Source organism: Vidua chalybeata, chromosome 21 (genome assembly GCF_026979565.1).
Source record: "Vidua chalybeata isolate OUT-0048 chromosome 21, bVidCha1 merged haplotype, whole genome shotgun sequence".
Taxonomy (NCBI): domain Eukaryota; kingdom Metazoa; phylum Chordata; class Aves; order Passeriformes; family Viduidae; genus Vidua; species Vidua chalybeata.
Window position 1 is genome coordinate 9080713 of NC_071550.1, and position 25601 is coordinate 9106313.

Consider the following 25601-nt stretch of genomic DNA (forward strand, 5'->3'; position numbering starts at 1 on the left):
CTGCTTTTCCATCCTCAGGACTGGAAGGGGAGAATCATAAAATCATGGAATGGCTTGGGTTGGAAGGGACCTTAAAGCCCATCTCCTTCCCCCACCCTGCCATGGGCAGGGACCTTCCACAGTCCCAGGTTGCTCCAAGCCCTGTCCAACCTGGCTTTGAGGGCAGGGAGGTTTGAGTGGCAGTGGAGAGCCTGGTACAAGACCACATCCACCACATTCCACTGGCTGAAGTGGAATGAATTCCACAAGGGGCATCCCTCATGGCCAGCTGCCATCACCAATCCCGTTACCAATCCTGTTATCAATCCCATTATCAATCCCATTATCAATCCCATTATCAATCCTGTTATCAATTCTGTTATCAGTGTGATCTTCAGGGCACCACTGCCAACACTCAGTGCCAGAACAAAGCAGGGGTGTTCAGGCCTGGCCATCACTGTCCCCTGCAAGCAAACTGAGCTGCTCAGGGCACTGTGCAGATCCCTCTGATCCCTGTCCACTGTCCCTGTGGGAGGCTGGCATGGATGTGTGTGCCTTAAGGAAGCGTGTGCTGGTGGCTGTCCTGTGGGGATGGAGTGCTGCTGGAGAGATCAGGCAGGAGCTGCATCAAAGAAGTGTTGAAAACCAAGTTTAGAAAGAAAAGTGGCAGGGGATGACCCCTGGACAATCTCTGTCTGAAGGGAAAAGCAGAGAAGGAGATCTGGTGGCTACACAGAAATCAGGGAGTCGTTCAAGTTGGAAAAGATCTCAGAAATCATCGAGTCCAACCATTCCCCCAGCACTGCCAAGGCCACCATTAAACACCGTCCCCAGGTGCCACATCCACACAGCTTTCAAATCCCTCCAGGGATGGGGATTCCAGTGCCTGACCACCCCTTCCGTGAAGCAATTATTCCTGATATCCACCCTAAACTTCCTCTGGAGCAACCTGAGGCTGTTTCCCTTTGCCTTGCTGCTTCTTACTTGGGAGAAGAGATCAACCCCTCGAGGGTGCTGCAGAAGGGAGAGAATTTAGAGAGAGCAGAGACACAAAGGACCAAGAGCTCAGGGCTGGAGTGGTCCTGGGGACATCTGGCTATTTTATGAGAGATGTTTGTGATCAGCTCCATGTTGGACACTGCCAGGGGAATCTGGAGGAAGATGACCTACTTTAGAAAATTCTCTCTAAAGACTGAATGGATCCAGTTGCTCATAAACCAAAAAACCTCTTCTTTTTCACCTGGGAGGAGAAGGGAAATGCACATGGGTCCCTGGGGGCTTAGCCCTGTTGGAGTTTTAGGGGTAATTTCCACAGCTCTGCAAAGGTTTTGATGCTGGAAATGTCTCAGAGCCCAGCCTGATCCAATGCCCAGGCTGGGCCATCCTGTGGGAGCTGGAGGGAGAGGCAACGTCCCATTATCTGAGCAGGGAAGGGCAACATTGTGGCTGCTCCTTGCCTGTGAAACAGTTCCAAAATTGAGGATTTTAGCAGCATGTGGGTTTGGTGCTGAGAAGTAGAAACCTTTGTGAAGGAGAAGACACCAGTCTGGGAGCGACCAGAGGCTCCCTTACCCTGTTTGAGCTGTTAGTGCTGCTTTCTCCCAGGAAAAGTGGCCAAAATGGGGCTGGAAAAGCTTCAGTCTGTTTATGGCTGACTTGCAAATGTTTTCACAAATTTTCAAACCACGGCAAAAGTTTGGGAGGCCTTGGCAAGAAAACACATCCCATGGCAGAGGGAGTGGGGACAAGCACCCTGTGCCTTCCCACAGCACTCAGAGAGGGTGAGCTGAGTAACTTCAGCCTGGCTGCACTGAAAACAAAATCCAAACCCTACAACATAGGATCCACCAGCAGATAAATGAACACCATTTGTATGGGGAGGAAAACCTGGGGGGGTTGTGCGTTATTTTGTACCAAGGAGGTTAAATTAAAAAGCATTTTGTTAGAAACAGTCACATGGTCTTCACCACCACCTGTAAAGGAACCTGGGGAGTTCTGAGCACACACAAAACAGATCTACAGGCAAACCCCTGGGACTGAGGAAAAAAGTTATGGTCAAGTTCAAATTCATCACACTCTGATACATCATCAGCTACAACATGCACTGGGAGAGGAGAGGAGCAATTTATACATCAGGTAATATCAGACTGTCAGGGATTGAGACAGACACTGGCTGCCCTTATGGAAAAATCCTTCAGAATTTAATGACGAGCCCAGCCACTTTGTGAGATATACAAGGCTTGGTAGCAGGGAGACAGCAGCCCTTGTAGGGCTGGTCAGAAATCCTATGGGAAAGCTGTTTGTTTATTCATTGCCCCCCAGAGCTTTTGTGACAGGAGCACTCCCCCAGTCCAGACTCTTCACCTCTTCCCTTCCCTGTGTCCCTGTCACTTCCCTTCACCCTCACCCTGCCCCGTGACCCAGACTGAGCAGGAACCCCAAGGGCCAGACACATGCCCTGCAAAAAACCTCCCATTATGTTAAAACATTAACACAGCAGAATCCCTTTGGTCTTTTCCCTCTCTAAATTCAGCAGGATTTTTCCATGAACAGGCAGAAAAGGCCTGGGGATAGAGTTGTTTGTTGCACGAGAGAGGGAGCTGCTTCCTGGCAGAGTCACGAGCACTGTGCTTCTCATCAGAGCTTTCCCTCTTTGGGGCAGACAGCTGTGCTCAGCTCCATGGAAAAGCAGAGCTCATGGAACAGGGTCAGCCAAGGCCATCATGACTCCCAGAGGCAGCTCCAGGGAATAAGGCTGGTAGGGAGAAGGTTCAGTGTCTTGACAGGGCACAGCTTTGTTTATAAATGAAATAAATTGAGCAAACTGTACTTACCGCAATCTCTGTTACTAAAATATCAGTAATACTTCCCAACACTGTTACAAAATCAAAGACATTCCAGGCATCTCGGAAATAATTCTGCCAAACGAGAACACAAGGGGAATAGAGGGATCCAGGGGTTATTTTCTTGTTGCCAGCACAGGTCAGGGAGTTTTTTGTTTGCTTGGTTTTAAACTCACGTCTCGAAACGCGAGCATTTCGTCAAGAGAGGAAAGAGGTGGAAGGGAACGAGGAAGGCACCTACCAGCACACCAAAGGCAATGATCTTCAGCACACATTCCATGGAAAACATGGATGTAAACACAATATTCAGGCATTTCAGCATTTCTTCATATGCTTCTGGAGCATCATAGAACTAAAGGGGGATGGAAGAAAGGCTGTTATTGGAAGATCACTGATTCCTGCTCATTTTTGTCGGGATTCTGTGCTCACTTTAAGTGGTATTTGGGGTTACAACACAATTATTCCTGTCTCTCTTGCTCCATCCTATACTGAGGGGGCAGCTGGAATATCCCCAGCAGTGGAGAGTGTTGCTGAGGGACACCTCCCTGTAAGCACAGCATAGACCAGGAGGGAGGAAGGGCATTTTCAAACCCAGAGGACAAGTGCAGAACTGTTTCTTCCACTAAGAATATGGGGACCCCTTGACTGCAAAGATACTCTAAGATAGGCAAGAGATAGGAGGGGACATCATCCACCTGTGTCTCTTCCCCCACTCTGGATCACAGCCCAATGCTGTTCCAAAATTGAGTAATTTCACAGAATCATAGAATGGTTTGGGTTGGAAGGGACCTTAAACATCATCCAGTCCACTCTCTGTCACAGGCAGGGACACCTCCCACTGTCCCAGGCTGCTCCCAGCCCTGTCCAGCCTGGCCTTGGGCACTGCCAGGGATCCAGGGGCAGCCACAGCTGCTCTGGGCACCCTGTGCCAGGGCCTGCCCACCCTCCCAGGGGAGAATTCCTTCCCAATATCCCATTTAGACCTGATCTGTTTCAGTTTGAATTTCCATAGCCTGACTGGACTTTGAGCAGCCCCAAGACCCTGCTCTGCAGGAGAAAGCTCAGGCTGGGCTGGAGATCAGGACCTGCAGATCCCAGTTCCCATCCCACGTTCACACACCAAAGGGGCTGAGCCCAACCACTCTGCAGGGAACCCCACTGGTGGGATCTCATCCCAGCTAATCCGCCTCCCTCGGGGGCCAAAGGAATCCCACCAGGCACATGGGAGTGGTGGCTGCTCTGCTGAGCCCCCCCAGCTCTCAGGGTGAGAGTCTCTCCAGCCAACAGCCCAAAATTCCAAGATCCAGGGAGATCCCACTCACCTTCATCATGAGGACGATGGTGTTGAGAGCAATCATGACCATGATAAAATACTCAAAGGGAGGGGACACCACGAATTTCCACATCTTGTACTGGAAGGATTGCTTGTTCTGAGGCATGTAGCGGGTCAGGGGCTTGGCACTTATGGCAAAGTCTATGCAGGCCCTCTACAAAACAAAAAGGGGATGAAAAGATGCCACAAAAAGGGCTGGAAGTCTTTATCCATCAAGATGTGGTTGGGAGAGTGAGCAGAGCATTTACACCAAGTGAGTACTGGCTGTTCCTGTAAAATGCAGCACAGGATCCCCAAATCCTGATCATTTTCCTGGAATATTTACCCTATAACCTTCCTATTCCACTTGCAGTCCTACCACATTCCACTAGAGCCCAGCTCCTCCTAGGTCCTGACCCCTTCCCACTTCTAAAAACATTTCCAGTTCCTCCTGATGGGCGATTGTAGGAACCAGGGGATTGGTAAAGATGTTATTTGTGGTTTATAAAAAGTATTGTGGAACTCAGGTGTGGTCTCACATACAGCAACACCCAAACAGCTCAGAATGTTTCATAAAATAAGAACTGAATTTACCAATAAATTATCCACCAAAAGCACTTAGGGGAACTCTCAAAGATCCCCTTCACTGGCTATTTCTGTTCACTTTATTATGAATATAAAACTATGATAAACTATGATGCTTTCTACAAAAGGTTTTGCTTCTGGAGCATTTTCTCATCTTGAATTGACATAAGAATTGCAAGTCTGATATCACTTTCTGCTCAGTTGGAAAATAACATGGGTAAAGCTCTCTAAATATTCTGCTTTATTTTGGACTTTTTGTTCATTTAGACAAACAAGGAACTAATTAAATATCACTTAAAAATTCATCTCTTTTCATCAAAAATCAGGTTCCAGTTTCAAACTATATGAAAAGAGATGGTTCTTCCCAAAAGAGGTCATTGAGGCTGTGGGACCCTGGAGGAAGGATGCTGCAGATGCTAAAAATCTGCATGGATTGAGAAGGAAACTGATACACCCATGGCAGGAAGATACAGATGCCAGTAACTAAAGAAAAACCAGCTCAGGAGGTCCCTGAGTGGAAAACAATGGTATTTTGGGAGGCTTTAAAGAAAAGCCTCACAGCTTCTTCTGCCCTGGTCTTACACTCTTGTCAAGGCATCTCCTTTTGGCTGCTGCCAGGAGGAAAAATCCCAGCCAGGCACAAAAACAGCTTGGAGAGAGGAGTTCTCCTCTGGGCAGCCACAGCAGTTGAACCTCAGTTTGGTTTCTGAGGTCTGGCCTCAAGGTTTGCCTCCTTCTACTCCTCCACACTTGAGCAAACATAAAATCATGGAATGGTTTGGGCTGGAGAGGACCTTAAAGCCCATTCAGTGCCACCTCTGCCACAGGCAGGGACACCTCCCACTGTCCCAGTGTCCAACCTGGCCCTGGGCACTGCCAGGGATGGGCAGCTTCTCTGGGCAGCCTGTGCCAGGGCCTCACCATCTTCACTTTGGTGTGGTCCAGGGGGATGTGTGGCAGCGGTTCCCAAAAGGAAGCGCTTGGGGGCTCTCCCTGGGTTTTTTTTTATGCAAAAGCTTAAACAGCCACTCATTTCTTTGGTCTCTACACTACACACCCTCCAAACCACTGCTCTCCAGTCCCCCCAGCACAGGGGGAACAGGGAGTGGCCTTCCACCAGTATCCAGGAGCTCTGAGCCCCTGGAATACCAACTCTGGAGTCAGAAGAGGTGGGTACCTCGTTTTTCTCGAGGCTGCACTCTGACATCACTTTATCTCCTTGCTCCTGGAAGGTGATGATGATTAACGCCACAAAGATGTTGACAAAGAAAAAAGGGAAGACAACAAAATACACCACGTAAAAGATGGACATTTCCATCCGGTAGCCAGGGCTGGGCCCCTGTTCCTCGTAGGTGGCATCCACCGAGTGCTTCAGCACGCTGCAAGCAAATGCAAAGAGAGAGGAAAGGTCAACACAATCCCTTGGAAGCACCAAGGACCCCCTGAGAATCACTCCCTCATGTGCAGGGTTTTCCACATATGCTCAGGAAAAGCTTGCTCCTGTCCATGAGGCTGGGAAGAAGTTTTCCTTGAGGATATTTTTAGGGAAACCCTTTGTTGTCACCATTCTGCAGAATGGTGAAGATTTGCTGTGCCCAGATCCACTGATCCCCCCTGACCCCCCAAAGGGGAGAGGATCCAGCTGGATCTGGCTTCTCTTCTCTGGTGAACAGGGATGGAGTAGGAGTGGGAAAAGAGAGGTGTTGATGACATCCAAGAAGGGGAACACAGTGAGGGACTGGAAAAGGGAGGCTGATGCTGTTTTAGTCTTTATTTCATGAAGGACTTGAACGTGGAGGCGGAGAAGCCCTGGCCACACACTGCACTCCACATGTGCCAAAATAAAGTCATGTGCTGAACAGGAAATGTCATTTGGGGCCTGTCATGTCCAGCAGACTTTCAGCAGAGCTCACAACACATTTCCCCCTGTGTTTTTTACCATTTCCATTGTGAGTTTTAACCCTGAGAAAGGTGTGTGAGTCCAAAAGCCTGAAGCAAGAACTGAAAACTTTCTGAGCATCCTTGTGCAAGCTCAGGAGAACACCAAGGAAAACACAGAGCTCTGCCTGCTGGTTCACCCAATAATCACACAAAACTTAGCTGATGAAAGACTTTTTTCATTTCCCAGGTCACCTGCTGTCCCTCAGAGCTTTGGGGACCTGCTTTACCTACACCATCAGCCCCTGCCAGTGCCATTTACTCACGTTGGCCACCCTTCCCCTGTGGACACGGTGAAGAGCGTGAGCAGAGCCCAGAGCACGTTGTCGTAGTGGAACTCGTATTTTTTCCATTCCCTGGGCTGTGCCTCCACCTCATTTTTTTCATAATCGAGGTACTGACCCCTAGGAAAAAGAGATTTGGAGCCAATGAGAGAACTAAAGCGGATCAGGCATTTCTTAGCACTCAGGAGTATCGGAAAGCCCCAGCAGCACAGTCTGAACTGTGCTGTGGGTTAAAGACAAAGGGACTCCCTCAAAGTCCATGACAGAAGTAAAGGCCAATTTTTGAGCCAGTTCTAGCCATGGGAACCAGACCTGAGGTCTGAAAATGAAAGATTTTAATCAGGGGATTCATTCATTCATTAGGCAAAGCCAGCCATTAACACCATGCCTGCCCCACAATTGTCTGACCCCATAGAAAACTTCTGCTTGATGGGGAAGCATCTCTGCCTCCAACTGCAGGGTTGGCTCTAATTCCTAAATGTGTCCCACTTTGAGGGGCCTGTCATGTGGAGAATCCTCTCCAACCTACCCTACTCTGCAATTTCACATTCCTTTTCCTAATTTAGCTGCATTTTTCCAAGGAAGAACTGCAGTGACAGCCTCTAGGACCCCATCAGGGACAAGCCCTGCAGGTGCCAGGCAGCAGGAGAGGACGGGCAGAGCAGGGCAGTGCTGAGGAGGTGCTTTGGGTGCCAAGGAAAAAGCTAATGAGATGCACAACACACCTTGCCAGCCTGCTGGGAAGAACAAAGCATGACAGGGCTTTTAAGATATTCACATCCTGTCCCTCTCCTCGCTAATTAGTCGCTCTTTAACGTCCCACGCTTCTAATTATTTATTCAGTGTGTTTTTCTAATTCATAAGAGCTCTAAGAATGGAGGCAACAGGTGGAAAGAGGAGTCACACTATCACAATCCCTTCTCAAGCATCACACTCAGCTTTCCCAGGAAAGAAGCTGCCTCCCCTGTATCCTGAAGATCAGAGCCAGGAATGACACAGCTGTTAAAGAAAAAGAAGGGAATATTCACCTCCATGGTACCTGAGCTGAATTATTGCTCTTATTTACAGGAGACTCTTCCCATTCAGCAAATCCCTGCCTTTGGGCCAGCCTGGGAGCTGGAGGAAGCTGCTCCCTGCCACATTCCCTGCTCCCAGCTGTACCTGCAGTCCTTCTCCAGCTCCTTGGACTCGTCTGTGCAGTAGAAGAAGCGGCCCTTGAAGAGCTGCACGGCAATGACGGCAAAGATGAACATGAAGAGCATGTAAACAATGAGGATGTTGAGGACGTTCTTCAGGGAGTTCACCACGCAGTCAAAGACGGCCTGGGGGTGCAGGGGGACAAGGTCAAGGGGTGGGAAGAAAGGAAAAGTCCATCCAAAATCTTGGCACCACCATTTAACCACACTGAGGGAATTACAGAAGCGTTTGGGCTGGAAGGGACCTTGAAGATCATCTCATTCCCACCTCCCACGGTCCCAGGCTGCTCCCAGCCCTGTCCAGCCTGGCCTTGGACACTTCCAGGGATCCAGGGGCAGCCACAGCTGCTCTGGGCACCCTGTGCCAGGGCCTGCCCACCCTCCCAGGGAACAATTCCTTCCCAATATCCCACCTACATCTCTCTCATTGGGACTCATTACCCATCCCACCACTCATGGATGCTTCAGTGGATTTTCGCTTCCCAAACACTTCCCAAATCTGTGAGAAATAACTCCAGCATCTTTCATCTCCTGCTTTATCTACAACTTCAGCTGTACCACTGAATTTTCTGATGCTGCTCATAACATTTATAAAGACAATCACAGCTTGTCAAGACAATATTAGTCCTGAGCAAACATTTCATTATTAAATGAAAATTGCACTTATTTTGATTTTAATTCCAGTGTCTGCATAAAAACTGTTGGAATAATAAGGAAAAAATAGCAGAAACAAAACAACCAAATGCTTTGAATAAATATTTTTCTAATGAACTGTCTGTCAAAATTAGGTGTGACTAATGTAGTCAGCATGTGCACTCCCAATCTCCCTGCAAAGAACTCCTCAAATCCATTTCCTACGTGAGTATGAGACCCTGATTCATTACAAGTAATTTGCAGTTTCATTTTAGTCAGAAATTTGTCATAAAACCAGAAATTGAGCAGTCCCTGCCCAAGCACAGGGTTTGTACAATCCTGCTCCCGTTCCTCCGAATGGAAGTGAATAATTCACAGAATTACTCCTGGTGCAACTGCCTTAGGCTGCAAATGTGAGAGTGGCTGGAGGTGTGTATTCTATTGTTATCTTCTGCTAATGGGTCAGCACTTAAAACCAGGTGGGGCAGTTTTCTTTATCTCTTCCAGGACTCATCCTCCCTCCAGGCAGGAGAGGAGTGGAGGAATCTTCTATTCATGGGCCACTGATTGTCCCTGCATGGCTGAGAAAATTCCAGCATCCCATGGGGAGAGGCTCCACCCAGGGCAGGAGCCAAGCATTCCTACTTGGATAAAATCTGAGGTTTGGAACACCACAGCAGCTTTCTGCCCCACTGCATTCCCAGAGGAGCAGCTTTCTGCCCCACTGCATTCCCAGAGGAGCAGCTTTCTGCCCCACTGCATTCCCAGAGGAGCAGCTTTCTGCCCCACTGCATTCCCAGAGGGAGCCCAGGCCCATCTCCAGCAGCCCTGGAGCTCCAGAGGAAAACTCCAGCCTTGTCCAGGATCCTGCTCCAGCAGAAGCACAGCTGGCACTGCAGGAGGGCTGAGCCCCCATGGAATGGCACTGCTGCCACACCCTGACCCACAGCCTGCCAGGGCCTGCTCTCACTCTGCCAGTGGGGTATTTTTTATTACTGCATTTTAATTTTAATTTTCCTGTTAAAGGACTGTTATTCCTATTCCTATATCTTTACCTGATAGCCCGTTAATTTCAAAATGATAATAATTTAGAGGGAGGGGTTTTACATTTTCCATTTCAAGAGAGGCTCCTGCCTTCCTTAGCAGATACCTGCTTTTTCAAACCAAGACAGCAACCCAGGAATCCTGATGGAAATTCCCCTGATCAACCCCAAAATCCTGATGGAAATCCCTCTGATCGACCCAGAAATGCTGATGGAAATCCCTCTGATCAGCCCAGAAATCTCTGATCAGGCAAGAAATACTGATGGAAATCCCTCTGATGAGCCCAGAAATCCTACATAAAATTTCTACATGATTCAACATTAATGTTCCTTTTTTGATAAATTTAGTGAGCATAAAACTAAAATTATTTAAGCATGAACAGTGGACTCAGACAAAAGCAAATCTACAGAACAGCTGACCCTTATTTTGATGTGAAAACAGGAATTGTCAAACACATTTTCACCCTTCCAAAACATTCACTGCTTTTTCCCCAGCTCTCACAGAAAATAGCCCACAAAAGGCATTGAAGAGTTCCTAAACCTCAGAAATTATTGAGTTTTGTTAACTCCTTCCATTCTCTCTTTACAGGGCCTGGCTGTACCTCATACTGTTGGTGCTGGATAAGTAATCACAGGCAATTAAATTTACTTTAGTTTTTAGATCCGTGTTCTAGGGATAAACCCCTGAACTATGTATTCTTTAATAGAAAGATGAATAAATTAAAGCTTCTCCCATAGCAATGCCAAATATCTTTGGACAGCCTGTGGAAAACCTTGCAATATTCATGTTAAATTCTCTAGGGAAAGCCAAACCCTTCCAACCCCATTTTCTCCTTTATCACATCAAAGACCATCCCACTTATGAACTGCAATTTAATTTATTTGTGGGTTTTTTTTCTATTTGTAGAGGTTTTACTTTCAGGTATATATAAAAAAATATATTTATTTTTAAAATTTTCTTTCAGGACAAGAATCCCCAACATTATCCATGATGTTTGCAAAAGCACCCAGGTGTTTGACATTTGCTCAACATCTGCCCAGCTTTTTGTGCTCATCTGGCAAAGAGTTTCATTGCAATGAAATAAAAGCAACAGAAACAACTTGGATTAAGTGGAGTCCACCAGCTTCCACTCAGATCAGCCAGAAACCTCCAGAGAAGGAAAAATTGGGGTTATTTTCTAACCTTTAGTTTTGGCAGACGTTTAATGGTCTTCAGAGGCCTGAGCACGCGCAGGACTCGCAGGGACTTGATGGTGTTGATGTCCTTGCCTTTGGTTCCTCTGCAAGGGAGAAAAAGGCACAAGAACAACAGAGGGAATCGTTTGCTCGCCAGGCCACTCACTGGGATATTTGTGGGTATCCAGGGTGGCTTTGGTGGTGGAACTGGTTGGGTTTGGGGATGTTTTGACAGGTTTTGTGTCCATCCTCACCAGGGCTGCAGGCAGGATGACCCAACCTCACCTGGGATGTCTCCAGCAGCACAGAGGAGAAGGCTGGGGCAGGACAGGGTCCTGGCAGGGCTCAGCCACACTGGCCAGGCTTTGTCACCTCTCAGCCACTTACCAGGACCTGGGGCCCTTCCTGCCCCGACTCCACACCTGGACAATGCTACCAGCCGGGGCAGCAGCACCGGGACAGGAGGCTCAGCTCCTCCATCCCATTCCCAGCAGGAGAAGGGACAGAGCCACACGAGGCTCTTCCCTCCCAGCTGCATGAGGCAGGGGCTGTTTCTGGATGAGGCAGGGGGTGTTTCTCCGTGCACTTCTCTGGCAAGAACATTGTGCCAAGAGGGTTTGGGAGCTTTCCTGGTGAGGGACAGAGCTCTCCTGGGGGTCAGAGCCTGTTCCCTCATCCCTGAGTCTCCCATGGAGGACATGCCACCAATCCCATGCAGGAACATGTAATATGGCAATATATTACATGCCTGGAACAGTGCTGGGGCAACTCCCCACTCAGGCATGCAGGTGCTGTCAGTCACATTTGGGGTTTAGGTTTTGTTAAAACCGAGTGCAAGGTCAAGAATATTCCTCTTGTTAACATCAAGAGGGGTTTTAGGGGAAGGACAGAGTTCCTTTCCTCGTGCACTTCCAAAATAAAGAAACACAAGAAGACAACAGGTACATCTTCTTCCAACCCCACGGCAAAACAACGACATTCCCTTTGTTTCATATGGAGTGGAAAATGGGATGGAAATCTGGAACAGAGTTTTATTCATGGCTGGAGATTTGGGTCTGGGACTGCGCTGAGGGAACACAGGTGGGAATGAAGAACGTGTGGGACAGATGCTGACACACCTATTCTGTGTTCTCCAGGCTGCTGAACATTCCTCTTCTCCAAGAGGGAAATAATGGAAGTACGAGAGGCCCGAGAGACCCACAGAGGTTTGGGAAGGACTGCAAAGCTTCCCCCAGCCTGCCCTACACCCTGTGCTGAGGGAGGAGCACCCACCAAGAGTGGAGGAAACCACCCAGTTTTGTGGCTGCCTGAGCCTGGAAAAGTCTTTTTGGAAATCCATCCACTTCCAAAGGACAAAGAACTCACTCCTAAGCCCATACTACTCAATAGCAACGCTGGACCAGAACCTCCAACCCAAACCCACACCCCTGCCTCAGCTCAGTCCCTTTGTCCCGTTACCAGACATTGCAGTTGTCTGGAAATGCAGTAAGAGGGAGACAGGAATTTTTGGAGGACTGTGGGTTGTATCCCAGGGATGTGTAACTTGAGGAGAAATTTCCTTTCCACAAGATTTAGTAGGAGTGGAGGAGAGGGGGAACAGGATGGACAGGTCCCTATCGTCTCCCTCTCTTATCCTTCAGGGCTGTTTCAGGGCCATTTTAATCCATCCCTGCTGGACCCTGATCATTGACATGGCTCTGGATTTACTCCCAGAGCAACAGGACCAATTTAAACCCACAAAACAACTATTAAATATTTTTAAAAAATAATATTTGATTCTCATTAGAGATCTTTGATCTGCTCTAGATGAAACAGGCACTGCCAGCAGAGTTTTTTCTGCCTTTCTTGTCAGGTTTTAGCAGAGCTGAAGGTCTGGCCTAGGCTTGGCTTTGCAGATTTGCTTTCAGCTCACTGTCCCTGCCATGGTCACCTCGGTGTCACCAGGGCCACCAGCTGACCTGCAGCTCCCTGGTGTGACTCTCAGCAGTGCCCTGGCTGCAGAACAGTTTGTTCAGCCTCTCCAGGAGGATGGGAATGGCAGCAGGGAAGCAAAAGGGGAAATGGGTCATGGCCAAGGAGATGCCACAGCAGATGCCACCTGTCCCCAGGGCTGGGGCCACCCCATCCCCATCCCCTGGGCTGCCCCCTCTGCTCCCTGCTCCTCTCCCCCCTGCCAGGCCAAGCCAATCCTGCACTGCTCCTGGGGCAAGCCAGGGAAGGTGGGAGCTGGGGAGGGCAGGGCTGAGGGAGGGGTCAAGGGGACACCCTTTAGGGCCATGTGGCATCTTGGGCAGCAGGACAGGGAAGGGGTGGGACACAGGGACACCGAGCCCAGAGCTCTGCTCCATCCCAGCCATGCTTCTGCACATCAGCAGCCCCAGCCCAGCAAAGCTCAGCTCTGCTCTCCTGGGCTCACCCAGAACCCCGTAATATTCCCTCCTGGTGCTTTCTCCTGACTCCAGGAGACCCCAATGTACCACGCTGCTCTAGTGCCAATTAACAACTGCACTAACGAGGCCTCGTGCAATGAGAACAGAGACATTTCCCTGCAGTCCTCTCCCAGGGTGGGCTCCACGCCTGAAGCAAGAATTTCTGTGGATTTAATATTTCCAGGAAGGTTAAAGAGAAGTGGGACAGAGCAAATCCTGGCTCCTGCTTTTCCCTGGAATGGGAGAGGTGCGGATGAGTGAGCTCAGAGGTGGAGGGCAGACAGCTCCAGTCACACGGAATTCCTTCTGCCTCAGCAGAGGACACTAAGAAGGGCTGACTGATTTTTTTTTCCATTCAGGCACTTAAGCAAATAAAGAGCGTGAGCCAATTAAATCTTAATGGGATTTATGCTCTGAGCCATATAGAGAATCCTGAGGAAAAAAAAAAATCCCATTTCTTGTCACAGTAAGGTCCCTGCTATAGGAAAAGCTTTTCTTGGTGCTCTGACCCAGAGTGATGTAAACTGCATTTTAATTAAAAGGATCCTCTGCAACTCTTCTGTCAAATAAAACCCTCAGGGTTGGGTTTGGATGTTTTTAAAAACCCTCTCTGCCAATACTGGGGTTTTTTCCCTGCTTCCATACAAAGCCAGATGTCCCAGAAAATAAAAGGTCCAGATGGAGCTGGGACTCAGTCAAAAGGTGTATCCAAGCACACATCTGACCTGAATATTCCTCACAACAAAAATAAATTGCCATGGAAGAACAAGGTTTTAATTGACTGCAGAATAACAACTGCAGCATTCAGGAGAGCTGAATCTTGAATAAGAGCTAAAGGGAAGTATAGGATAAAGGCAGACAGAAAAAAAAAAAAAAAAGAAAAAAAGAGAATACCACAAAAAAAATCGCATTAGATCAATTTTGGGTGCATAGGCCCATGCTGTTTTGTTGTTGTTTTCTGTGTCAGTTTGCTCCCTGCTTATTTAAAACATTAAAAAATATTTTAAAACAACTTTACAGAGCCTTTTCTCCCTTTAATAAATAAAGGAGTCTTTAAAAATTTAGTGGTTCTTTCAAATGGAAGCTGCTTGTTCCTGTTGCTGCTGCCAGCTGCTCTGATTTCAGGTGACATGGACCTCTCAGAGTCAGGGCATCAAAAATTCAGGGTGAGGTGGAGCCTCTGCCTTCTGTGATTGCCTGGAATCCTCCTGGCAGAGTGAATTCTTCCCTGGAAGAGTAAATGAGGCCACCCCACCCTGCCCATGCACAAAGCCATCCTCTTCCTGCCCTAAATCCTCTGCTTTCCTAGAGAGCAGAAAGAACCAAGTGCCAAATTTCCTGGATCCCATCAAAGGCTTTACTTGGCATCCTTCTTTGTGGAGGGTCCCCCTGGAGCTCCTGGAATGTGGGGACAGAGGACACAGCTCTGCCTCCCACCCTGCCTCTGCACTGGCAGCAAAACTGCCACTTGCACAGGGTTAAATACAATTTTTGGAACCTCCTTCTTCACAAATCACCCCTGCAAAAAGCTCCCTGAGCTCTGCTTTCATGGCAGAGATTTTCCCCAGTATCAGAGCCTGGATCCCAGCTGGGTCACATTGCCCACACTGCACTAAACCAGTCCTGGAGCTTCCAGCTTGGCTGTTTGGAGGTGAAATCCTCTAAAAGAGACTCAAACTGCTTCTTTAAACCTGGTTATTAAGATTTCCATGAATTGTACCTCAGCCCTCAGTGCCCACTGAGTCAGCCCCACAAATGTTTTTGGTACAGATATATTTCCATGTGGTTTTTTTGACTCTCTGGCTTGGATTTCTAGTCTGCTCCTATCTCTGCTGAAGGAAAATCAGGATGGATGAGGAAAAATAATACATTTCACTGGATAATGAGCAGATAAGGGACAGAGGGGTCGATGGGATGGGTGGAACATGGCTGGGTTGTCTCCACAGTGGCAAAGTGTGTGGACACAGGTTGGACAGGCAAAACAGAGCAGCAAGAGACAGGAAGAACATATTACCCCATGAAACTCCTAGAGAGAGATTCCAGCGAGGAGAAGACAAAGAAAGAGCAGAGTCAATGACAAACAGAAACATCAGAGAGATCCCCCAGCCCCTGGCCCACTCCCACCAGCCCCACAGGATAAACCAGCGGGGAAGGGAGGGCTCTGGACAGAAATCCCACATTCCCTGCTGGATCACTGGGAAAAACACCTCCACATCTCTTCTCTCCGCTTTGGGCGGGATAACCTCGACTATTTGGTTTTTTCCAAGAGCATCTCGAAATTCTGGGCATCTCTGTTCCAAATTTTTCCAGGCCAAATCTTTGCTGCTCTCCCTCAGCTGTTCCTCCCAAGTACATTTTGCACCTGGGGCTGAGAGATGTTGGCGACAAGTTTCCATGGGTTTTTTGTTTGCTTCCATTTCCCTAAGGACTCAAACGCGTCTGGGTGTTTGTGGCATGCTTATCTCCAGAAAAAGAAAGGGATTTCTCTTTGAAATGCTTTCCTATTATTAGTTTATTATTATCAGCATCATATTATTGTTCCCAGCATCTCTCCAGGGGTGTTGTTTGAAATTTATTTTTTATTTTTCTAACCACAGAGCTGCTTCTAAAGAGCTGCAGGCAGAAAGAAAACCCATAGCTGCTGTGAGAGCTGGATTTTATCAATCTTGTACCAGTGACTGATACAATCTCAAATGCTTGAATCAACACAGGCTGCTGCAATATTCCAGATGGGAGCGTTTCAGGGAGCTCTGTTATTCCTAGGTTTTTAGGAATGGGTTTATTCAGCAAGAAGTTGGTTCACATCACCTTCAGTGGACAGCAAGGAGGCCAAAACCATGAATTAAATCCCACCTTGCACATGGCAGTTGTGAGTTCTTGCAAACAAAGTGGTGACAGCCGCATCAAATCCCATTTTTAGTGACACTGAGGAGGGTGACAGGGCTGTAGGATTTGCTGGAAAAATCCAACTGACTGAACAACAAAGAGACTCCAGGAGCTCCTTTTTGGGATTATCAACATTCAGCTGGCTCTGTGTGTCTATCTGGTATAACCAAACCAGGGGCTGGGCCTAAGTCATGGCTCTCTACCCTGTCAGGACTCAGAACTGTTTGGGAAAAGTAATTTCCAAGGAATGACTGATTTTCCTGCTTTTGGGCTCCAGCAGGGAGGCTGCAGGCATTCCCTGGATTGGATGCTGCCTACTGGAATGGGGATGGGGAGCAGGGCTTACAGAAAGCAGAAAAATCACAGAAAAAATTCCAATTTCCCCGAGTCACACAAATAAGCTTGTCTGACTTTAATCTGGGAGACAGTAACTAGGCAGGGTTTATGCAGTCCCTGGCTGAAAACCCTGCTCAAGACTCACTCACAGTGGAAAATAAAAGCAGCTTGGGGCACCTATTATAAAGCACAGGCAGGGGATGTAAAAGTAATTTATTTAGAGGTTGATGAAGTGCTGTTAGATATTCATGGCCCAACACGAGCAATAGAAGAAAACCTGAGCATGAAAGGCCTCAGAAAGATTAAAAAAATATTCATTTTAATCCTTAACTCAAGCAAGGAAAATCTCCCTCAAAAGAAAATGGTGTTCAAAGAGAAGATGTTTTAAAGGCAGAGCCTGAGGTTTGTTCTCACAGCACAGGGAGCTGCTCTGAAGGGCTCCCAAAATGCCCCTTCTCCCACCAGTCTTGGAAGTTTGAATTCCTGATGGAAAAGGGAAATTCTCATGGAACCCCAGACTTTGGGTTGTGTTGTTTTATGTGATTATTTTACTTCTCTACCTCTCTTCAATTCAGAGGAGCTTAGTTAAATTCTAATGGTGTTACATGGCTTTTTTTAGTTACATTTTTTATTAACTCAGTCTGGCTTAAGTCAATCAAATTCTGAAAGATGTTCCACAGATATATTTCATGTGCAGGGAAATAAAACCCCACACATGTCTAGTCAAGCTTAAAAAGCAGCTTGGTTTTGGATATGAAATTTTAGGTGAGCAGGACGTTCACCAAGACAATTTTGCTTAGGATAGAGCAGTCAGCTCCTCCAAAAATCAGATTTTTCATGAGGGACAAAATGTTTAAAGAGAGGAGGTCAGCATTCCTTTGAAAGCATTATGCTGGATATGATTTTCTCCAAGACCTGACTAATTTGGTGAAAGATCAGGCACAGCCCAGCTTTCAATATCGCCAAAAATCACACCTAAAATATCGATCCTGTCCATCCACTTTTTGGTCAATTTAACTAGGAGGGTGTATTTGTATTTGTATTTGTATTTGTATTTGTATAAATACAAATTTGTATTTGTATTTATTTGCATTTGCACTGAAGAAAAGCAGATCTAAACCACAAATCTCACAGCCTCGATGCGACAGGAGTTTTGACAGCTCAGAAAACGAAAAATTGCTGAGGAATATTTTACCAGAAAGGCAACATTTTGTGCAATTTTTTGTGCAGAGCAGAGGGAGGAGCAGGGATTTGGCTCTGTTAAAAAAAAAAAATCTGCCAATCTAAAGCAGCCCAGCCACGCTCCGAGGCTCCCTGACAAAGGTGGATGCTTTTCTCATTAGCTGCTAATTCTCTTTAGCAAGTGAAACAATTTCCTCTCCTCTAATCACCGTGTCACAAACTGCGGAGTTCGGGGCTGCTGAACATTCCTGTAATTGCTCGGGGCTAATTCAGCAGAAGATTAAACAGGTCAAGTCCCGCTGCCTGTTTCCAGGTGTCTCCCAGTGTTTCTCAGGAAAGGATTTGCAAACAACAATCCGAGTAGAAAATTTCTTTCCATTCTCCAGCTCGGTTCCTGAAGGTTGGAAGGACCTGCATTGCTCTTCCTCTGGTTGTTTCCAAGGAAAAAGGCTCGGATGAGAAGCTAACCTTAACTTTTAAGGAGTTATTTCTCCGTGTTTGTTGCTCAAAATCCTCCATGACATGAAAGAAGAACGTGGGGTATTATTTAAAGACATAAATACAGAGCTGGGTTTGGGGGAGGGAGCACTAAGAGTGAAACTCAGTGGAAGTACAGAGAGAGGAGAGAAAAGGAGAGAAATAGCAAAGGTTTGTGAACCAGAATAAATATCCACAACTCTGGAAATAAGGGTTTGCCAAGAGTTCACGGAGTTATCAGCTGATTTCTTGAACTGTTTTCTCAAAATGAGAGCGATTCTCACAGTCACTGACTGCCACTAAGTGTTACAGTGAGTTCCTGAAAAGAATTGGCCAAAGAGTCACAAAAATCTTGGTTTCGTGTGTGAATGAGCAGTGAATGGACTCAGCCTAAAGCTGGGAGGATTTTCAGGAGATTCCACGACACAAATTTAACTAGCTACGAGAGGGAAAAGGGCAGGAACTGAACATTTCACTGAGAAACGGAGACACAAATATCACACAGCCACTGTCCCTGTGCCAGCCTCCTGCCCCCTCTGTCACTTATTCCCTGGGATTTGGGAGGAGGAGGAAAATGAACTTACGAGAAGGCAAAAGCCACCAAGGCCCCACTGACCACAATGAAGTCCAGGATGTTCCACAGGTCACGGAAGTAGGAGCCAGGGTGGAGCAGCAGCCCCAGATCAATCATCTGCAGAGAAAACCCAGAAAAGGAAGAGTTTTAATAAAACATGGCCCAAATCCACCCTGCCAAGGGGCAGGAGAAGGTTCTGGATCAAAGCATCCTTCACAAATTGCTGAGATACTCGGCCAAGCTGCTCCTCTCTAACAGGCAGGGAAACTCTCCCAAAAATTAAGCTCAAATCAACAAACCACAACCAAAAGCTGTAGAAATGAGAGCTCTCACTGCTCCCTAGGACTTTTTTCCACACACATGCATTAATCCTGGTTTTATTTTGCATCTCTTTTGTATCTTGCTCTGACAGGAAAACCCAACTCCTGCCTTACCCCAACACTGAATCCTGATTTTATGGAATTGTGCTCTCTGGGAAGTTACTGCCCCACAGTCCTGGCAAAACCTGTCACCCTATTGAGTAAAAAGATAAATTCTCAGCTTTTTGAAACATGACAAACCAAGAATCAGTGATTATTCAAATTCCTGCTCAGCGCCAAAGGAAAAGGGAAGAATCAGGAGTGTCTTCAGCAAGGTTTGTCAGCTACTGTTTCTTCCCAGTTCTTATCCTCTTACACAGCCACAGCTCTTAAAGATATCCTGATTTTCCTCCATAAAATACGAGATTGAAGCCAGGAGAGCTGCTGCATCTGATTGTGAGAGCTGCTCCCAACTTCAAGCTCTCCATCCTCCCCACCTCTGTCCTGCTCCAGCTTCTCACAAATAAATCTGAAAGAGGAGGTGAATCTTTCTGCTTGGAAAAGTTCTTACCTTGATCACCATCTCAAAGGTGAAGACTCCTGTAAATATATAATCCAGGTATTTCAGAGCCTAAGTGGGAAGGGGAAATGTGTGTTAGGGAAGGCCACACGCTGAAATAACCTGCTCAATAACATGAGCAAGGAGTAAAATACCTCATGCAGCAATGGTCTGTCTGCTGGGATGGACAAAAATCATCTGGTGGGAGGGTTTCAGATTATGTAGGCACAAACCTGAATTATTTGATTTAAAGCAGCATTTTCCCAGTCCTTGCCACACTGCACGCAAGGCTGGCTCCAGTGCGCCTGCATTTCTGGCAGGTTTACCAAGGCAAAAAGGGGTATTTCAAAATGAAATGTTTGAACATCCTTTCCTAAGGATGTTCAAGATCCTTGGGATCCAGCCTCTCCCGGTATGGAATGGGGTGCCAGCTTTGCAGCTCCTCCACCAAAGCCACATCAGCCACACAACCCCTGATTTCCAAGCTCTCAAGCTCAGATGCGGTTGAAGCAGCAGGAAGGGACAGGAATTTGAGTATTTTGGCAGTGAAACAAAGATAACTGGAGTGTGTTCTCAAAGGCACCTCCAATTCTGCATCGCCAGCACCGTGCGTTATCCTGCGGAGATGGGAACGGCCGTGCCGGGAGCTGGGAGGAGCAAAGCACCTGAATTCTGGGAATTTTGGGTGGCACTCACGTCGTTCCTGGGAGACTCAGCTTGGACAGGGTCCTCTGCAGCCAGGGCGATGCTGCTGAGGGCGATGACGATCAGGATCACCATCTCGAAGTAGCGCAGGTTGACGATGTAGTGGAACAGGCGCCGGATCCTGCAGGGACAGGAGCACAGGAGGGGTCACGGGGCTGGGAGAGAGGGACAACTGGCACAATCCCAGCAGGAGCAGCACCTCTGGGATTCCTGCTGGAATCGTGGGAAGGAAATTAAAAAACAGCCTTTAAATTCCAGTTTGCAGCAGATCTGTGGTGACAGTGAAGTAAGGGAGTTCAACATCTTTGCACTATCTCTGCTCCCTCTGCAAAGCAACAACATCCATTCATCTCTTTATCTCTTTATCTCCCTATCTGTTTATTTCTCTATCTATTTATCTCTCTACCCATCTGTCAAAAAGAGCACTGAGAGCTTTCAAGCATCCACACTCAATTCCACAAATTATGTTTATGGCACTCCCCCGTCCTTCTCCCTCTGAACTGCCAGGTTAACGCCCTGTGAGCTCAAAACAAGGTTTGAAATCCTTTTAGTGTCAACTAATCCCGTTAAAATGTTGAGACTCTCAGCTGAATCTGCCTTTGTGGCTCTGAGTGTTCCTCCCACCAATCTCTCTCTGCCTGCACTTTACTTCAACTCACACTTTACAGCACAAATACTTTACAGGAATAGATTTGATTACTTCCACCTAATCTTTTTATTCACAAATTGTGTCCAAGGAAAATGGTAAATGCTCCCATTTCTAAGCAATCCAAAACTCTTCACAAATTGCAGCTAATAATTCCTTCTGACCACAATTCCCAAATCCTTAATTGCACACAGAGCTCTGCATTTGCACCACATTTGTCAGCTGAATAAAGGACTTAGCCTGAGAATCAAATTATAGATTTAACTTGCCAACAACTTTGTTATCTGAGAATGTATTTCAGCTCCTCTATCCCATTTTCTCTAAGCAAATATCTGAACAGTTGGAATTAAAGTCTATTTTTCACATCTACTTACAGACTCCTTTTCTTTGGCTTGCTAATGGATTCAGAGTGGAAAAGAATTACAAATCCCAGGGAAGCAAGTGTGATAGAAAATAACCTGGAGAAAAGTGCTTTTGTGGACCCCTTAACTGTGGTTTTCAATCTGCCAGGAGATGATGATCATCTCCGTGCCCCGAGAAGCCACAGAAGTGAAAGGCAACATTTCCAATAACATTTGTAGCCATAATTCCCACATCAAACTCAATTAATCAAAGCAATAACAAGCCCCTATTTTTAGCCCCCCATCATTCATAACCAGCAGTGAGATGTGGGAGCATTTGTGAACCGCCAGTAGGGCTTGAGAAGTCACCTCACAGCCCTGTGTGCTCTAAGAGGGCGGTGGCACCTGGGGAGAAAAGGAATTTATTTCTGCTTCCCTGAACTGCTTTCCCCTCTGGCAGCACCCGGGTCATGGATCCCCAGCAGGGCTTGGAAGGGACATGGCAGCACCGGAGTGGGGAAAAGCTTCTGACCCTCAGCTCTGCTCCCAGCAGCCAGAACACCTGGGGGGATGCAGCTGGCTCTGCACCTTGCCCAGAGGAGGACAAACAAGCTGCTGACATTCCTGCAGTTTGGGCTTTGTCTTGTTATTCCCCCTTGGCTTGCTTGCAACACGTTTTTTCTGCCAGTGAGCTTTGTTTTTCCAATGGTCCTTCAGCACAGCTTTTTTTTTTCTGGAAGTGAAAGCTGGAGGAAGCTGAAACAACAAAGCAACTGAAAGAACCCCCAGATCCTGGACTCTGAGGCTCAGAAGGTCCTAACTGGGACGAGGGGAGAGAAAAGAAGGAGCCATAGGAAACAAGGAAATTTGGCTGCTTCTCTGCCTGCCCAGCCCAGCCCTCAGCTCAGAGCCCTGGGCTCAGCACCTCTCACTCCCCACCCAGCAATGCTGCCTTGCCTGATCTTTCCCACCTCATTTTTGGTGGTCACTTCACAGCAAAAACACCAAATATAAGGGAAATATAATTTCCTTATCCATCCAGACAGAGGCCAAACTCCTCAATCCTAATTTGGCTTTCCAGGTCATGGTCCCAAGGCTGCCAGAGCTCCAGGAGCCTTTGGACAATCTGGGATGCACAGGGTGGGATTGTTGGGGTGTCTGTGCAGGGCCAGGAGCCAGATCAATGATCCTGGTGGGTCCCTCCCAGCTCAGTCAGGAGATTCTGGGATTCTGGGATGCTGTTCAGCCTGCCCAGGCTCCGGGGGTACCACAGGGGCTTTTTGGATGTCAAATCTGGGAACTCGGAGCCTGTTTTGCTCCAGGACTGCACAGGATGTCACAGCCCCCAGCAGCAGGAGGAGAACTCATCCTTCTCTTAAATCCAGCTGCCAAAGAAGGGCCTGAGCTCCCCTTGGGTATCTGGGCAGAGAGAAATTCTGAGAAGTACAAGTTTACCTGAGCCAGAGAGAAACCTCTGCTCTGAGGGGATCTCCAGAAGTTCCAAACACCCTCCCTTAAAGTGCTCAAACTGACTCACAGCCCTTCGTGCCACAATAATTCCAACCCCTCTCCCCGTTGGTCCTGCAGCCCTGCAGAGGAACAGATTCAGAATTCCCAGGCTTTGAGTCCAAAGCTCCCCAGGAGGCAGCGCTGCCTGAAGAAGAAATGCCCCAATCTCAGCAGATCTCACTCCCAGCCTTGGCAAATAAAAAACATCCAGGTTTTCCCAGAAGTTCAAAGTTTGCAGTGATGCAAAGCCACTTTATGGAAAGAACAGGAATTCCAGCTGAGGAACCTGCAGGAATTTGCTGGTATCCAAATAGTCCTTAACCTCTTACTCCTGATAAAATCTTTTCCCAAGATTCCCAAGTACCTGTGCTCCCACTTTTTGGGATCTAAATCAGCAGGGTCTGCCCAAAGCATTTTCTTTCCCCTGTCCTGATAATTTATCACCCCAGGAAAACTAACAGGTCAACAGATCTGGCCCACAGAAATAAGCTTTTATTTCATGTCCCAGTGTGTTTCCAGAGGTGAAAATCCCACTCATGTTACTGCTTTGAAGCACCCAGAACCCATAGTTGGTGCTATAGGAACTTACGGATTTGTGGGGCTGAGGATGAACATGGAACTGTAAGGCAGGATTGGTTTAGGCCCATTTTTTGTCAAGTCATCGACGTCTTTCTTCTCCTCTGGTTTGCTCTCAAACTCCACGTTGTTCACTGGAAATGGGAATTCAGGGAGAACACAAAGGAGAGGGTTAAAAATGGATCCTCAGCCTGGAACAGCTGGAAATGGAAAGAGTGCAGCTGGGAGAGCAAACAGCCTTGGGAAGTGCTGATGAAATGGGATGCACAATCACTGGGTCCTTATCACTGTCTGCCCCTCCACTGCCCAGCACGGAGCAGGAACAGCCAGGAAATGAAACCATGAGCTGATTTATCCCAGAGCTGCCAAACTGGGGCTGGAAAACCCATCCCAAAGAGCACAAATTCTTAGGGAGAGGGATCAGCTCGGGATCCTTGAAAGAAAATCAAAAGGAAGTCTGAGCAGCCTTGTAATTCGGTGTTTTCTCCCATGGAGCAGGAGCACAACTGGCTTTGGAACACATAAAAGAGCAGATTTGTGGATGAGGTTTAATAATCTGGGGGCTGAGACTGCTGAACTTCCCAGGAATAGGAAAAGAGATGTGGAAAGGACTTCTTGGACCCCCCAGAGCTGTGCCTGCACCGTGCACCTCGGTTTGGTCAGAGTTCCCCATCCTGCAGCAGGTTTTGGGATCTCTTTCTCTGAGATTGGTCCCAGCCTCCCTCCCAAAGGTTGGAAATTCTCCAGTTCTCATCCTGACTTCACTTGCAGGGGGTTTATGGGATAATTTACTGAAGATAGTTTCCCATCTATGAGCTGGGTAACATTTTATGCTGCAAATTCTCTTCTTAGACAAATATAAAGGCTCTTCCATTAATTCCCAGGACCTAAAGTCCAACAGTCCCACCCTCTGGAATGCATTCAGTGCAGGGCTGTTATTACTTTTTATTTTATTTGCAAGAAAATGACATTTCTTTGTGTTTGAGTGACACGTTCAATAAACTCTTTATTGGATCTCCAGTCAGATCCAGAGGAAATGGCCAAGAAAGGGAGATGCTGATAAATTGTGATTGACAGGAACTCAGCATTGCAATATAGGAAAATCACCATTGAAGAGGGAGAAAAAAAAAGGAGAAAGAAGAAGGAAAAAAAAATATATAAATCTTGTGGCTGACAACAGGGTGAAAAAGCACAGAGACCCTGCCAGATCTTGGCTGTGCCTCTTGGAAAGCAGAGTCCTGACAGCCTGAAGCTTAATGTGGACCTCTTGGATTTCCCAGTGGGATTCTCCTCAGCTCTCCAGACTTCTCCAGGCTGTTCCCACCCTGGCAGGGATCAGCACCCAGGTGGTGGGAACAGGCTGGTGGTGGCTGGGCACGAGGATCTTGGGACCATCTGTAAATCTGTGCTGACAGACCCAAGGCAGAGAGCTCTGGAGAAGGACAGGGAGGGTGGATCTGCTCCAAGTGTGATGCAGAGGATTGTAAAAAGCTCTGGAATGTCACAGGATCCCAAAGCAGCAGGGGCACACATGGATGTTGCTCTCCCTGCTCCTTCACCTCTCCCTTACACAAAGGGTGTGGCCTGGGTGAGCCATCTCCAGGGAATCTCAGGTGTTTTGCAGAGCCACCAGGCAGCCAGGAACCCTTGCTGAGTCCCTGCACTCTGTGTGGCAATTACAGATCCTCTATCACCAAGTTCCCTGGCTGCCTCTCTCGAGGGTGGCAGCGCCCAGGAGAGCCCCCTCACTCCTTGGGAATCTGGATTTCCTGGCAATTCCGCAGCAGGAAAAGCAGGGGACAAAGGCACTCACTTGGAATGACAGTGGTTTCCCCTGGAGGGGCAGTGATGGTGACAGGGATGTTCACAGTGGTGGTTTTGTCCAGGGGGGGCTGAATCATCCTGGTCACGTTCTTCTGGTTGTCGGCATCCTCGGGCTGCTCGGGCACCTTCTGCAGGTAAGTGCTGGGCAGGGTGTGCACAGGGACACCGCCAGGGCCACTGCCACTGCCACTGGCCTCCAGCTCACACTGGTTCTCCCTAGGAAAAAGCAGGATTTGTTCAATATGGCCTGGGAAGGGTTCAGGGAACAC

General features: G+C 47.6%; 1 protein-coding gene across 2 annotated transcripts in view; it reads right to left on the minus strand.

Moving 5' to 3' along the window:
- The window catches only part of CACNA1B (calcium voltage-gated channel subunit alpha1 B), a 298976-nt gene that overhangs the window by 50435 nt on the left and 222940 nt on the right, over positions 1-25601 (minus strand). For both annotated transcript variants that reach the window (XM_053961845.1, XM_053961844.1), the window contains exons 21-32: positions 25322-25548; positions 23522-23642; positions 20428-20557; positions 19744-19803; positions 18884-18990; positions 10997-11093; positions 8103-8263; positions 6924-7061; positions 5897-6098; positions 4145-4309; positions 3064-3174; positions 2805-2897 (exon numbers count right to left, since the gene is read on the minus strand). In XM_053961845.1, the coding sequence (XP_053817820.1) occupies positions 2805-2897; positions 3064-3174; positions 4145-4309; positions 5897-6098; positions 6924-7061; positions 8103-8263; positions 10997-11093; positions 18884-18990; positions 19744-19803; positions 20428-20557; positions 23522-23642; positions 25322-25548 (1612 nt within the window). The remainder of the gene's footprint in view (positions 1-2804; positions 2898-3063; positions 3175-4144; positions 4310-5896; positions 6099-6923; positions 7062-8102; positions 8264-10996; positions 11094-18883; positions 18991-19743; positions 19804-20427; positions 20558-23521; positions 23643-25321; positions 25549-25601) is intronic.